Source organism: Gossypium arboreum, chromosome 12, assembly GCF_025698485.1.
Source record: "Gossypium arboreum isolate Shixiya-1 chromosome 12, ASM2569848v2, whole genome shotgun sequence".
NCBI lineage: Eukaryota > Viridiplantae > Streptophyta > Magnoliopsida > Malvales > Malvaceae > Gossypium > Gossypium arboreum.
In genome coordinates this window covers 117072307-117085797 of record NC_069081.1, presented here as the reverse complement: position 1 = coordinate 117085797, position 13491 = coordinate 117072307, and the positions used below count along the sequence as shown (strand labels likewise).

General features: G+C 33.5%; 3 protein-coding genes across 5 annotated transcripts; 2 read left to right on the top strand and 1 right to left on the bottom strand.

Moving 5' to 3' along the window:
- Nucleotides 1–77: 77 nt before the first annotated feature.
- LOC128285574 (uncharacterized) lies at nt 78–1089 on the bottom strand. The gene has a single exon (XM_053023217.1). The coding sequence runs from the start codon at nt 580–582 to the stop codon at nt 187–189; it is 396 nt and encodes a 131-aa protein (XP_052879177.1). The 5' UTR covers nt 583–1089; the 3' UTR covers nt 78–186.
- Nucleotides 1090–2256: 1167 nt separating this feature from the next.
- Nucleotides 2257–3056, top strand: LOC128285573 (uncharacterized). The gene is made up of 2 exons (XM_053023216.1): nt 2257–2565; nt 2637–3056. Exons 1-2 carry the CDS (start codon nt 2473–2475, stop codon nt 2853–2855), a joined length of 312 nt encoding a protein of 103 aa, XP_052879176.1. The 5' UTR covers nt 2257–2472; the 3' UTR covers nt 2856–3056.
- A 1050-nt stretch (nt 3057–4106) lies between these two features.
- On the top strand, nt 4107–13384 carry LOC108489364 (uncharacterized). Of its 3 annotated transcripts, XM_053023214.1 has the most exons (21): nt 4159–4490; nt 4586–4714; nt 4826–4993; nt 5168–5251; nt 5356–5406; nt 5913–5969; nt 6059–6141; nt 6830–6947; nt 7036–7095; nt 7508–7750; nt 8024–8107; nt 8227–8374; nt 8753–8880; nt 9141–9188; nt 9311–9441; nt 9644–9726; nt 9912–10015; nt 10298–10368; nt 12175–12473; nt 12619–12782; nt 13139–13384. In XM_053023214.1, exons 1-20 carry the CDS (start codon nt 4269–4271, stop codon nt 12774–12776), a joined length of 2469 nt encoding a protein of 822 aa, XP_052879174.1. In that variant the 5' UTR covers nt 4159–4268; the 3' UTR covers nt 12777–12782; nt 13139–13384. The 3 variants fall into 3 exon arrangements, with proteins under 3 accessions (XP_052879175.1, XP_052879174.1, XP_017649361.1); XM_053023215.1 differs by lacking the exon at nt 13139–13384 and having other exon boundaries at nt 4107–4490; nt 12655–13008; XM_017793872.2 differs by lacking the exon at nt 13139–13384 and having other exon boundaries at nt 4160–4490; nt 12619–13008.
- Nucleotides 13385–13491: the final 107 nt, after the last annotated feature.

The following is a 13491-nucleotide window of genomic DNA, read 5'->3' as shown; positions in this document are numbered from 1 at the left end:
AGAGATTCAAATGCAATAGGAAAAATAGATAAACTGGGCAAAATGATGGTCAGGAAAATGAAAAACCTAATGCTTGCTTACTTAAATCAATGGTTACATATATGCTTCTGTATGAATTACCACTAAAAGTTCAAATTAAAAAGAGCCCTCATTGTTCTTTGTCGAGGGTGAAAAAAAAACAAATATTCATATAAGGCCCAACAAAACAGTAAATCCCAGAACGATGAGCCAAACTATGTGCACCAAAAGCAGTGCTTGCACAGTGAGAGATCCATTTCCACCTTTGTTACCTGCCTCGCAAAATCCTATCCTGGCAACTTTAGCCCCCGCGCAATAAGCATCGGCACACCCGCACCAGTAGGTAACACCGTTGTCACCACAAACAGGGTCTGCCATGAAGCAGTTAACAGGGCAGAAATTAGGCCGAGGGGAACTGGTGCATGGATCGACCTCGGAAGGCAAACGTATGGCCGAAAATTGCTGTTGCGGTCCAAGAGTGAAGGAATAGGAGAAAGGAACGAGCAGCAGCAACAACAACAGCAACAGCAACGACAATGCATATTCACAAAACAACATCGCCATGTTTGATTGATTCGAATGCTCTAAAACACGAAAACGGTGAAATGGGTTGCCTGCAAACGGAATTCGTAAGAATATTAATAGGCAAAGGACCGAGCTTCTTCCCTTTTGGAAACTGAAAAAGAAAAAGGAAGCTCCCTTCGTGTTTAGTTTCTTTCCCGATTCAGACCAATACCAAAATTCTTCAACAAATCAAAGCTTAAAATCCTTGAATAGAGTTGTCTCGATAGCAAATGAATTCATTCACCTTACATGTAATCAATGTACAAACGCCGAACAAGGAAAAACGAGTACAAGGACAAATGAAGGATTATCTTCGTCTTCGTATAACAATAATGAAGATTCCGTTTCCTTTGGACAAAAAAAAAAAAAAAACTAAAAATACTAACACACGAGTAAAGAAAGAAGCCGTCAAAGCTGTTGAAATTTATCTTTGTTAACGCCTTAATGGCTAAGAATTACCACTATGATGATATCTTTAGCTTCCAGAAAAGCTTGTCCTTCTGTTTCTTAGTTGTCCATTAGAGTTTACTGATTTTTCATTGTGATCTAATTTTTATAAATTCATTTAACATACATAGTATCGGCCGAGTTAACTAACACAAGTATAAACTACCATAAAAAGTTAAAAACGATACTATTCAGATTACCAAAATATTAGTTTAAAGATATTATTTAATTATTTTTATTTGGCTCTAAAAATTATGACAAATTATCATGATTTTGTTAATTAATCCACTAACCATTTATTATCTATTTCGGTGTTTGTAATAAACTATGAAAATCATAATTAATTAAAATTTTGAATTTCAATTCCAATCCCTCTTAGTCCGAGGATTTGTAACTCTAAATTTATTAAAGCGTGAGATCTAAATAATTGTGGGAGATTTCATAGATATCTTAACAATATAAAAAATAAAATATTGTATAATAATATTTATTAATAGTTTTAAACTAAATGAGTTGAGGTTAAGTAAACTCGTAATACCATTTCACCAAAATTATAACTTATCAAAATTGTGTTAAACTCTTTTATAAAAAATAAATGTGTCTCAAATTATAAAATAAAAATGTAATTTTTCACTTGCCATGAATTTCAGCTTCAAAAGCCACCTAAGGAGTAAAAGCATTAAGGAAGCTCCTGTTTTTAGTGTTAAATTGCATTTGAAAGATCCAAATTAGTCTTTTTTGTTAAATTTTTCTATTAAATAATAATGTAAAATGTTAAATATATGCTAAAAATTATTTTTAAGGATAAATTATAAAATGTCACTTAATTATGTCTTTCGTTTTATTTTAGTCATCCAACTCTTAATTTTTAATTTAGTCTAATAATAAAATTAACAAAAATATTTGTATTTTATTACTAACCATATCAAGCATTGTTCTATACATAATACATATTTACATTTTATATATAAATTTTGACACAATAAATTAATTTTATAAATTTCGAAAAATTCACTAATCATATCAAATTTCATATCGTATTAAATTTTAATTAATTTTTTCCAAAATAGACCAAAATTTCCATTTTCCGTGCATGTAGAAGGGCCATAAATTTCCGTCGATATAACAGTGACAACCAACTCCAACCAATATATACATTTCTCACCCCTCACACTGCCGTAAAAGTCGCCGTGAAAAACAACGGTGGTCAATCTATATACCAATTAACAGAAGGTGACAAATATAGATATACAGCCTACAATTGAACCTAACATTGCCATGCCAATGCCCGACAAAGTCTCCTAATTATTAGTAGCCGATATACCTATTTTAACGGATTCCCTGCATTGCTTCCATTTCTTAAACCGCAACAGCGTAGTACAATCCCACCACCACCACCACTGCCGCCGCCAATCATCCCCGAAAGTTCCTAACGTTTTAATAATGGGAGGCTGCGCAAGCAAACCCAAGGAGTTCGATACTACTGCTGGCGTTCCTATGAAGCCCGAGAAACCTAAACCCGATACCGCTGCTGATGTACTTTATATTGATGCATGCATAATATACGTGTATTACACTTATTTGTTAATAATATCTATTATATGCAGGACGATGCCAACGGAGGTGAGAAGAAGACGGAGAAAGATATTTCTGATTCGAAGGAGGGTGAATCCTCGTCTGCTGAACCGGAAAAGGATGACGGTAAACCCGAGTCGAAGAACGATGATGAAGAAGATGATAAGGTCAAGGCAAGTGGAGAACCGGTAAAGAAGGATGAAGTTGAACATGATGGTGCCTCTAGCAAGGAAGAAGCTAAAACCAATTGACGATAAATGATGGAATAGCAGGGGCTAGAAGGTTTAATTCAACCAAATGATTACAGGTTGGGTTATATCACGTATCAGCCTTAATTGGGTTGATGATGATCGGCGTTATATCTCCATTATTGTTATGTTTGTAATATTATGAGCTGTGGATTATATATACTATTCCTGTTTGAATGAGTATGGTTTAACCTTTTTTAAAAATCCAATGGGAGAAATCATAAGATGAAGATAGTGTTTGATTTATCTGTATTATCACCACAGACTGGGAGTAATATGAATGGCATAATTTTTTTTATTAACTAATTTTTAATAATTTTTATTTTTATTTTTCAATCATAAAAGCAACTTAATTTCCAATTAACAGATTTATTAATACCACTTGCAAAACTTCAAAAATTTTTGGTTAATGTTATAAAAACAAAATATACCTTGATTTAAAAAAATCTTAAAATTATCTATAGAAATAAAATTATATAATTAATATGAAATTTTAATTATGGTTGAAGTGTATACATGAAACTTTAATTTTAATTCAATCATATACATTTAAAGAAATAAATGCATCAATTTAAGTTTATATTAGATAAATATTATTATTTGTGTATGCAATAAGTAAACATAAATTGATGATAAATCAAGAATTAGTGTTAATAATTTATAAGTTTTGGATTAAATCAAAATTTTAAATATTAGACTAAAATTCATGTATAATTTTAATATTTATCCCTACTTGTAATAATGTCTTTTATATAAACTACAAAATTAACCTTTAAACTATACTATTTTTCACTTAGATACTTAATGTTTTCTTTTTGCCAAAAACGATAATTAGAGGATCAATTTCTGTCTCATTTTACAATATTTTCAGTATTAAAATAGGTTCTTATTTTGTGAACTGTGAGCGGAGTAAAATAACTCAAGGAGACTTAGAATGATACGAAGTATCTTTTTAATTATTTATTATTATTTTATTATATCTTAAAATAAATAGTATCAACTAAGACTCACTTGTGATTTTTTTTTACTTTAGTGTAAGATAATAATCCTTAAAAAATAATTTTATATTTTTAATATTTAAATTAATTGTAGAGAAGTCTTTAAAGTTTAGTAAAGGTCATAAAAAGAATGTCACTTTCTTCGCTCAATTGGTCACGTGTCATGTATAAAAAAATTTAACCACATTATGGTCTAATAAACGGGATTGAAATTTATATACCAAATTGGACAGTTTGAAAGTAGAGGTACTATATTAGAAGAAATACTAACGAACAGGGGCCTAATCTGGTATTAACCCTTATATTAACGATTAAAATTAACATATTAACGGATAAAAATGAAGCCAACTTCTGATTTGGTGGTGTTAGGGTGGCCGTTGAATACCAATCACCATCCTCCCGCCATTTGTAACAGCTGATGAGCATGCCAGTGCCACTTTTTGCAGCAGTGGGCACCATTCATGGTTGCCCAATCAATATAATCCGAAGAAGGAATGCTTATTTCAAAGTATCATCCTCGATGGACCACCATAATCTATCCAAAGTCAAATCCAATTCTCTCAGGGTTTTAGAATGGGATAAGCTTTGCCACTCCGTTGCCTCTTTTGCCCGCACATCCTTGGGTCGTCAAGCAACTAAGGTTTCCTTTCAGTTTTTCTCTTCCTTTTAGATAAAACCCACAATTATTTTTTTTTGTTTTCTTTGATTGGGGTGTAACGATTGATAATTTGATAGGCCCAGCTTTGGTCTCTCGATCAAACATTCCAAGAGAGTTTGAGTCTTTTACAAGAAACCAATGCTGCGATCCTAATGCACAATCATGACTCTTTTATCTTGGACTTGACTTCCGTCGACCTTGCTCTCGTAAATATCTTCTTCTTTTTTCTTTTTTCTTTTTTCACTTTCTTCCAGCTTTTAATTTGGTATTGTCGATTTATGGCTCTTCCAAGTGTTTGTGTTTTTGTCTCTGTAAAGGTTGAATCTGCTATCAAACATGCACGGAGGGGTTTACCTTTAGATGCAAACGAAGCAATGGCTCTTCTATCTTTACTGCAGTTTGTTGAAGCTTTGCAGCTTAGTTTAAAAGCTGCAATCAAGCAAGACTCTGACTGGTATAAGCAATTCATGCCTCTCAGTCAAATGGTAAATTTTGCCCTTCAAATTCTTAGCCTCTCACCCTTCTTCCAAATGCAAATGCGCATTTAGATTTAGTTTCTTTTTCTTTTTCCAATATTAAATTTATTTTAAAATTATAAGTAAGAGCTATTTCAAACTGTTAATCAGTCGAGGTTGAATATTTAGCGGAATTGCTTGCAGATTACTCAACTGGTTGTAAATAGGTCAATAATCAAGTTGATTCAGCAAGTTATAGATGAAGATGGCTCTGTTAAAGACTCTGCGGTTTGTTCCTTTTGCCTCAACATTTCATCTGTGAAATTAAGTATAGAGTTTTGTTTTTAATCATATGCCATTCATCTTATTCTATCTTGAAATTCCTTTTTCAGAGTTCTGCCCTTAAAAAAGCTCGTGATCAAGTCCGAACACTTGAAAGAAAGGTGAAATTTCTTGGTTTTTCTTCTTAGGCTCCATGGTAAAAGAACTCAGTTGTTATCCCGTCCTTGCTTGGTTGTTCTCAACAGTCCCCTCAGAAAGAACGAGAAATTAAATAAAACTATGGTTCAAACATCTTTGTGTGAATGAGATAGAAATCTTATTAAATTCAGCTAAGCCTTAAACCTGTAACTCACACTTTTTTGCCCATGCAGTAGGCTACATGAATCCTTTTATCTTCATACATCTCAATTAAGGTCATACACTTCAAATTATATCAATTTTGGTCTAGCTCTACCTATGTTCTGTATTTCCAGCATCAAATCAATCCTTGTCATGCTCAAGGAAAATGCTCTTATATATGCTAAATTTTTGTTTATCAGGTTAAATCTACCATTGCTGATTTACCTGTGTTGTTTTGACATATTTTTCTGTTAATTATAATATCGGCTCGAGTCCTTTTCTCTTTTCCTACTTTGCATTTTAACTGTGTAGTTGCCTGTCTGTTCAGTTGCATCAATTAATGGACAAACTAATTAGGAATGAAACAAAAGAAGCTGCCCTTATGGTAAGATGCATTTTATTACCAATGTATGCTATATCAATCTTCATGGAAATAAGTCTGTTATCCTAATTACAACTGTGCTATTGATTAAGGTGGCGAGCAGTGTTGATGGTAGATGGTGTATAAGTTCAGGGACTGATCAGCCAACAGGTTTTAAGGGTCTTCTACTGTCCAGGTGCGTAAAATTGCTGCATCAATTTATGCAATTACGTCAATGTTTGATATGAAAAAGTATAGCCCAGTTTTGTGTCTTATGTGTTAGAGCTTAGAGGTTACTGCTTAGCAGGGCCATGCCATGGTAAATTTTGTATTATTGAGGCACACAAAGACACTGGCAAACCCTATTTTGGATGATAGGAGAATACTTTCATTAACTGTTTCAACAAGTTGGTTTGCAGTTTGTTAATCAGGGACCTTCAGTTAATTTCTAAATGATGAATCAAGTTGAAAAGCCTTATAGAAAAGATTACTTTTCCCCTTTCCCACATCCTTATTAAAATGTAAAACTTAAACCAAATAAAATGTAGCTTAATCTTCAATATTTATGAAATAAAATTTGACTATGGTACATAGAGATTTCTTCTCCAGCGACATTGTTTGAGAAAATGCACAATTCATTTACTTTTTGAGACAAATAACTGACATCTAAGAGGACCATGGGATGAAGAGATGGGTCAATTTGTATTAATATAGCTAATTCAAAATTTAAACCTGTAGCATTTCCTGATTTTGCCAGTTTTCCTGGATCAGTGCTAAAATATTTTTGAAGGTCAGATCTTTTTGTATTGCTTTTGTGCTCATGAGCTGTTGATGGGAGCTTACCTTTTAATTCCAAGTTCTTGAAAGGATATAAATGGTTCTAGTGGTTCAGGAAGTATCATAGAGCCACTTGCAGCTGTTCCTTTGAATGATGAGTTACAGCAAGCGAGAGTATTGGTGGCAAAGGCCGAAGCTGATGTGCTTTTGATGGTGACAGAAAAGGTTGCTCACTTTAATATCTGAAATTACTTTCTTATCCAGACTTTCATTTATCTCTCTTTATGTGTTTCTGTTGCTACTATCTATGCAGATACAAATGGATCTTGATGACATTGAAAAAAGCTTGAGAACTGCAATTCAATTGGATATGGTAGGTGATTTCTTGCGACTTCTTCTTGGATTATAATTTATTTATGAAAAAGGTGAAGAGAAAATATGCTTAGAAAGGTTTAGATATGATATTTTTTGGATCTAATAATTGATGCCTTAAAGAGCTTTAGGAATATCGTAATTGTACCAGTTTGGTTTGTGATGGGTATGTTCTCCTTTGTGCTAAAAAAAGGCTCAAAGATATGTGTGCATGCTTAATGCCAACCATGAGGAAAACCTATCAGGTTCTCACAAAGTAGAACCTGTCATAATTCTACATCACCAATACAAGAGCTTCAAAATATTTCTCTGGATTACATTTTGTAACATTCTTTTTCATTTTGATGAAATAATAGTTTATTTTTACTTATTGATTATCCATTGTCATTCTGTTTCTTTTTCTTGACATCTAGATTTATGCTCGTGCAACTTATAGTCTTTCATATGGAGGGACATACCCCAATATTTTCCTGCCAGAAGACATTGATGGAACTTTAATGGCTGAATCCTACAGATCAAAGGAAAAAACTTCACAGGCCTCAAATCCAAAAAAAGAATGGATTTTTTATCTGCCTAAAGCTTATCACCCTTTATTACTTCAGCAGCATAGGGAAAAGCTGAGCACAGCCCGGAAGAATGTCCGCAGTGCTGCTGCTGTAAGTAACATATTTCTAACTTTTGTTGTCCTAAACCTTTATTTGTCTGAAAACACTTTTAAGAATTGTAACTTTCATATAAGTTTATGAAAATTGAATTCTTTTGCTCTTGTGTCCTCAGTGGTGTTTAGAACTGCTGTTTATCTACTAATTGCCACAAGAGATAGCTACAGTTAAATTTTGCTCAAGCAACTCTCAAGATTCAAGTGGTTAACTTCATTCTAATTACTTGCAGTTATCTATTCTTCTACTCCTTACTGTCTTTTGCCTTAGGAAATCAGGAGAAGAAAAATGCAGGCAGAGAATATGGCTGTGAAAGGAGAGGCAGAAATAGATCTTTCATCCTTGCAAAAGCAGGTAACTAGTTAAATAACTTAATATTATCCGTAATCTGTTAGTTTAATCAGTGGCTAAATAAGATTAATATCCAATCATGTCAAGGTTCAGTTTCAAAAGGACTATTCTCTTGGTTCCAGGTTAGAGCACTAGAAGAAGCTCCCCCTGTACCAGTTGATTTTTTTATTTCTCAGAAGACAAGAGTGCTGGTCATAACTGGCCCTAATACTGGTGGTAAAACTATATGCTTAAAGACAATTGGATTGGCTGCTATGATGGCAAAATCAGGTCTATGTTTTTCTTTAATGAATCATTTATGCTCCTGAAAAACTGAATGGAGGCGTCAGAATTATATAATGCTCCATGGTTGTGTAGTTATTAACATATTAGCTTTCTCCCATTCTAAGCTTTTTGCTTGCACTCCAACTGTGTTGACTTGTATGCATGACAGAAACGCTTGTGAAACAAAAGATGAATCACAGCATTAATGTTTCAAACCATATACTAAGTTTTCCGATTTAACCGAGTTTTCTCTTAATGCTTATGGTGAATATTAATATAACTTCACTGAGCAGTAGTTTTATTTGCTTTACCTGTTATATTCTTTTGGTCGTTATTTTTTGCCCTATACTGCATAACCTTATCCTAATTTCTGTAATATTGCAGGTCTTCATGTTTTATCTTCAGAATCTGCAAAAGTTCCTTGGTTTGATTGTGTTTTTGCCGATATTGGCGATGAGCAGTCCTTGTCTCAATCATTATCTACATTCTCTGGCCACTTGAAACAAATTAGTGTAAGAATGATATACTTTCTTTAACTCTTCCTGCTTGTTTGAGATGAACCAATTTCTTGGACGGTTCAAAGTGTATGACTGGCTGCAGTGTAAATATTCAGCATTTTAGGCCAACAAACTCATCTCTTCAAATTGGTTGGACATCATTCCTAAGATTAAAAGCTTGGTGACTTTGATTCATTCCTTATAGAGTTTGGATTTTAGTTGTCAACTATGAATTCTTTAGTTTTGGGGATTAAATACCACACATTGTGTTGCAGGAAATTCAATTACAGTCCACAAGGCGATCACTGGTGCTGCTAGATGAAGTATGTTTCAATTAAGCATCTTTGATTACTTACCTCAATTAACAGTGAGGTTGAAGGGAAGAAATAACTTCTCAGTTACAAACAAATCTAAAACGGATTTTACCCCATTCCATATCTACTAGGTTGGTGCAGGAACTAATCCCCTTGAAGGAGCAGCACTGGGAATGTCTCTGCTAGAATCTTTTGCTAGAAGTGGTGCATTGTTGACAATAGCTACAACGCATCATGGCGAACTTAAAACTTTGAAATACAGGTATATAGTTGCTTGCTTCAGTCTACTGACACATCTACTTTTTGAAGGAAATATAAACTGTGATCAGGTTTATGGTTTATGATTATTGTAGTTTCAACTCATTCATATAAATTATATGTTGTTATCTATCTCCTGCCTCTTTCATCTATAATAAGGATTGTGTTGCCGCACCAAATTCTTGATGTTATATTATGTTTGGCAGTAATGATGCTTTTGAAAATGCTTGCATGGAGTTCGATGAAGAGAATTTTAAGCCTACTTACAAGATTCTTTGGGGAGTACCAGGTATTCAGTCTTGAGTATGTGACAATAATCAACTACTTGATTCTTGGACTGTTTTCTGCTAGTTAACTGTGTCTTGCACAAAAGGTTCTCAAGCCAAGTTTTGCAACAAAGGAACTTCTGGTTATCATCATCTTGTTATAACGAGTTTTACCATGACTTACTTTGGCAGTGTAACAATTTTTTAGGTCGTTCAAATGCAATCAATATCGCTGAAAGATTGGGTGTTCCAAGCACTATTGTTGATAATGCTCGCGAATTATATGGTGCTGCTAGTGCAGAGATTGATGAGGTAATTGGGTAATGATGTAATATGCTTGTTATTTGTTAAGTTATGATATCTGATAGGACTGGCTCATGGGTTAATTAACTATTATTGTGTACTTTGCTTTACAAAAGTTACTATTGTTCAGTTGCACAGTTGTATGATTACTGATTTTACAGCTACTGAAAACGACTGTTTTCAGGACTTGTATGTACCATGTAGTTGAAAATTAATACTGAGCTCTCTGTTTCATCCTACTTCCTACATAATCAGTATTCCTTATAATATTGGGTTCATTTCTTAATGCAGGTAATAATGGATATGGAAACATACAAGCAAAAATTCCAAGAGCTTATCAAGGAGTGTAGGCATTACCTGACGTATGTATCTTTCTTGAAAATTTGATTACCGGATGTGAAGTAAAAAATCTTTAATGCCCATTGATTTAATTTTAAAAGGCTAGGAAGATAACTGCTCTCAATCATGCTCTTTACCTTGTTCAGCATCTTTAAAAGTTATTTCTGATCAGCTAGTCTTTTATGAGTTTTCTAATGGATTTTGATATATTTATATCCTCGCTGAATGAGTCTACACTCTAACTATTCTAAAATATACAGGGCAATGATATTGGTTAAAAAGAATGCTAATTTTCAAATCAATTTTATAAAGCATGCTGTTTTCCATTTCATTTTCCCTGCTAATTGCAGACATTTTAGACAAACGTAATTCCTTTTTGCAATTGTCCAATTTTATCTGGCAACTGTGTCCATGGAGCTTTATTTTTTTGGCTGGTCTACAACTAGAATTTATATAAGGCTATCGTAGCATTAAGGGTGTGCTTGGTTGAGTGGAAAAAGTGGAGAGATAGAAGGAAGGAGTGGAAAAGTGGAAAGAAAATAAAATTTGAGTGTGCTTGGTATGGGAGAAAAGTGAGAGGAAAGAAAATAGGAAAGTTGATCATTTTCCATCCTAATGCATAAAACCAACTGCTAAATTGGAATGATGGGATGAGAGAAAATGAGAGAGGTGCATGTTAGTTCAAAATTATGCATTTTTCAAATGTTCTATCTTATTCTTTCTTTTTTTCAACTCTACCAAGCAACAGAAGGAAAGAAAATTACTTTTCCTTTCAATTTTTCCATCTTTCCTACCAAAAACAACTCTGGAAAAAAAAAATTATTCTCATCTTTCTATTTTTCTTCCTCTTCAAAGAAAATTAGAAGGATGGAAAATTTAAGCGGTAGAAAAATAGAAAGGTGGAAAATATAATTTTTCTTCCCATAGGTGTGCTTTGTAGGAAAGATGGAAAAATTGAAAGAAAAAAATTTCTTTCCCTCTATAGCTTGGTTGAAAAATGAAAGGAAAAAAAAATAAAAAATTTGAAAATTGCATAATTTTGAACTAACGTACATTTCTCTCTTATTTTCTCTCCACTTATCATTCCGTTTTGGAAAGATTTGTTTTTATGCCTTAGGATGGAAAACGATCATCTGCTTTTTCTTTCCTCTAATTTTTCTTCCCTATCAAGTACACTCAAAATTATTTTCTTTCCACTTTTCCACTCCTTCCATCCCTTCACATTTCTACCCAGTCAAGCACACCCTAAGAGTTTTTATTATTTGGTGAAGGAATTTTGCCTGTACATTATTTCTAAAGCAAAGACCTTGGATGGTGGATTTTATGGAAATGATTATTTTTAGACTAATACATTATTGAAATTTGAAAGTATCAAAAATGAAAATATAATGATGTAACCACATTCCATCAGCTTTAGGCATACTAATCTCTCCAAAATTAAGAATAGTTAAACCGGCCTAACTAAATAATGCTACCTCTTGCTTTTTCTGAATTCAAGGTATTCTAAAATTCTTATTGTGAATAATTTAGTGATTCGCTTCCTTGTAAAGGAAGCTGTGATTCAGCTCTGCATGAATTAAGCTCTCTTGTCATGTCGCCTATTACTGTTTGACTTGAGGACAAAATATTTAAGGTCCACTTGCAGTCTCCTATGTGATAAGCCAATAACCATGGAAAACTAAATTATGGAGAGAAGTAAGAGTTTGTCAATGCTGCATTTATCCATTATGTAAAAAATGCTTTTCTAATCATGTAGTGTTGATAATTACTAATTATAACTTTGCCAGTGGATGCTGTATCTAATGTCTGGGTTCTGCTTGTGATTAAAGGATGTCAAGAGATCTCCATGAAAAGCTATTGGTCAGCAGAAGAAAGCTCCAGGATCTTGGCGCTCAACAAAGATATAAGAAGATGCGAGAACTGTCTGAGGCTGCTGCAGTTGCTCGATCTACCCTTCACAAAAAGGTACGGCAGCTTCGTACATCTACAAAGAAACAATCTCAACTCAGTAAAGCAAGCAAGCGTAAGCTAGCAAATAATTACAAGCATGCTACGGCAGTTGAAAATGAGCCGCAGGGTACCAATATGAGTTCATCCTCCATTCAAGTTATTAAGCAACCACAATCAGGTATCATTTATAAGAAAATGAAGTTTCTTGTGTAGAGTAGGAGTGGAAAACTCCTTGCGCTGGAATGTCTCTATTAAGCTTAGACCAGTGAAAAAGTCATTTGAGTTTTTATTAGTAAATATTTCCTTTGGCCTTTATGATGCAGAAAAAATTACTGAGCTTCCTAAGGTTGGTGATACAGTGCATGTTTCATCCCTTGGCAAGAGAGCAACAGTTTTAAAAGTTGACACATCTAAAGAAGAAATAGTTGTTCAAGCGGGTATCATGAAGCTGAAGTTAAAAGCAACTGATGTTCAGAGATGAATGATGGTATGATAATAGGTACCTAGTTTTTACTGGCACAGTTTCATTGATTTTCTCACTTGTCCATAACCTTTTCATTCAATATTATTTATACAATACAATAGCATTGTGCTCAGAGAAAACATGATTGAAGACACCTGAATGTAAGAACATATCCTTACCAAATGTAGTCTCTTCATGTTACATGTTATTCCTAAAACAAATGCGCATCCTCCAACCATTCGACCCCTCATCATGTTTGGTCTGTCCATTGTATGCACTCAGTCTTGTTGCTTACATGCTTATTTTCAAACACTCAATCATATGGTATATACTTGCTGAACATGGTGGTTGTATGAGCTGTAAGTTTCTCTTGCCTACAGGTCATTGCATGAGGAGGTTTTGCATTATATGGAACAGTTTATTCATGATTGTTCAACATACCAAAAAAAAAAAGAACCATAGATAAATGTTTGGAAATGATGAGGAATTATGAAATTTCAAGAAAAAAAAAACTAATCACAAGCTTTGTCAACAACCTATAAGCATGTCAAGGTGGAGAAAGGAATGTATTAGTGTAAAAATATTTCCTGAATAATCCAAATTTAGCAGCTAGTGTTTTGTTGAAATTTGCTGTTTGCATGTTGCCTATAGTTTATACTCTTCTCATTGACTAACTACATATATTAGCAGATATAAAATGATAGAGGATTCATCTCCCTTTATTATATAAGCT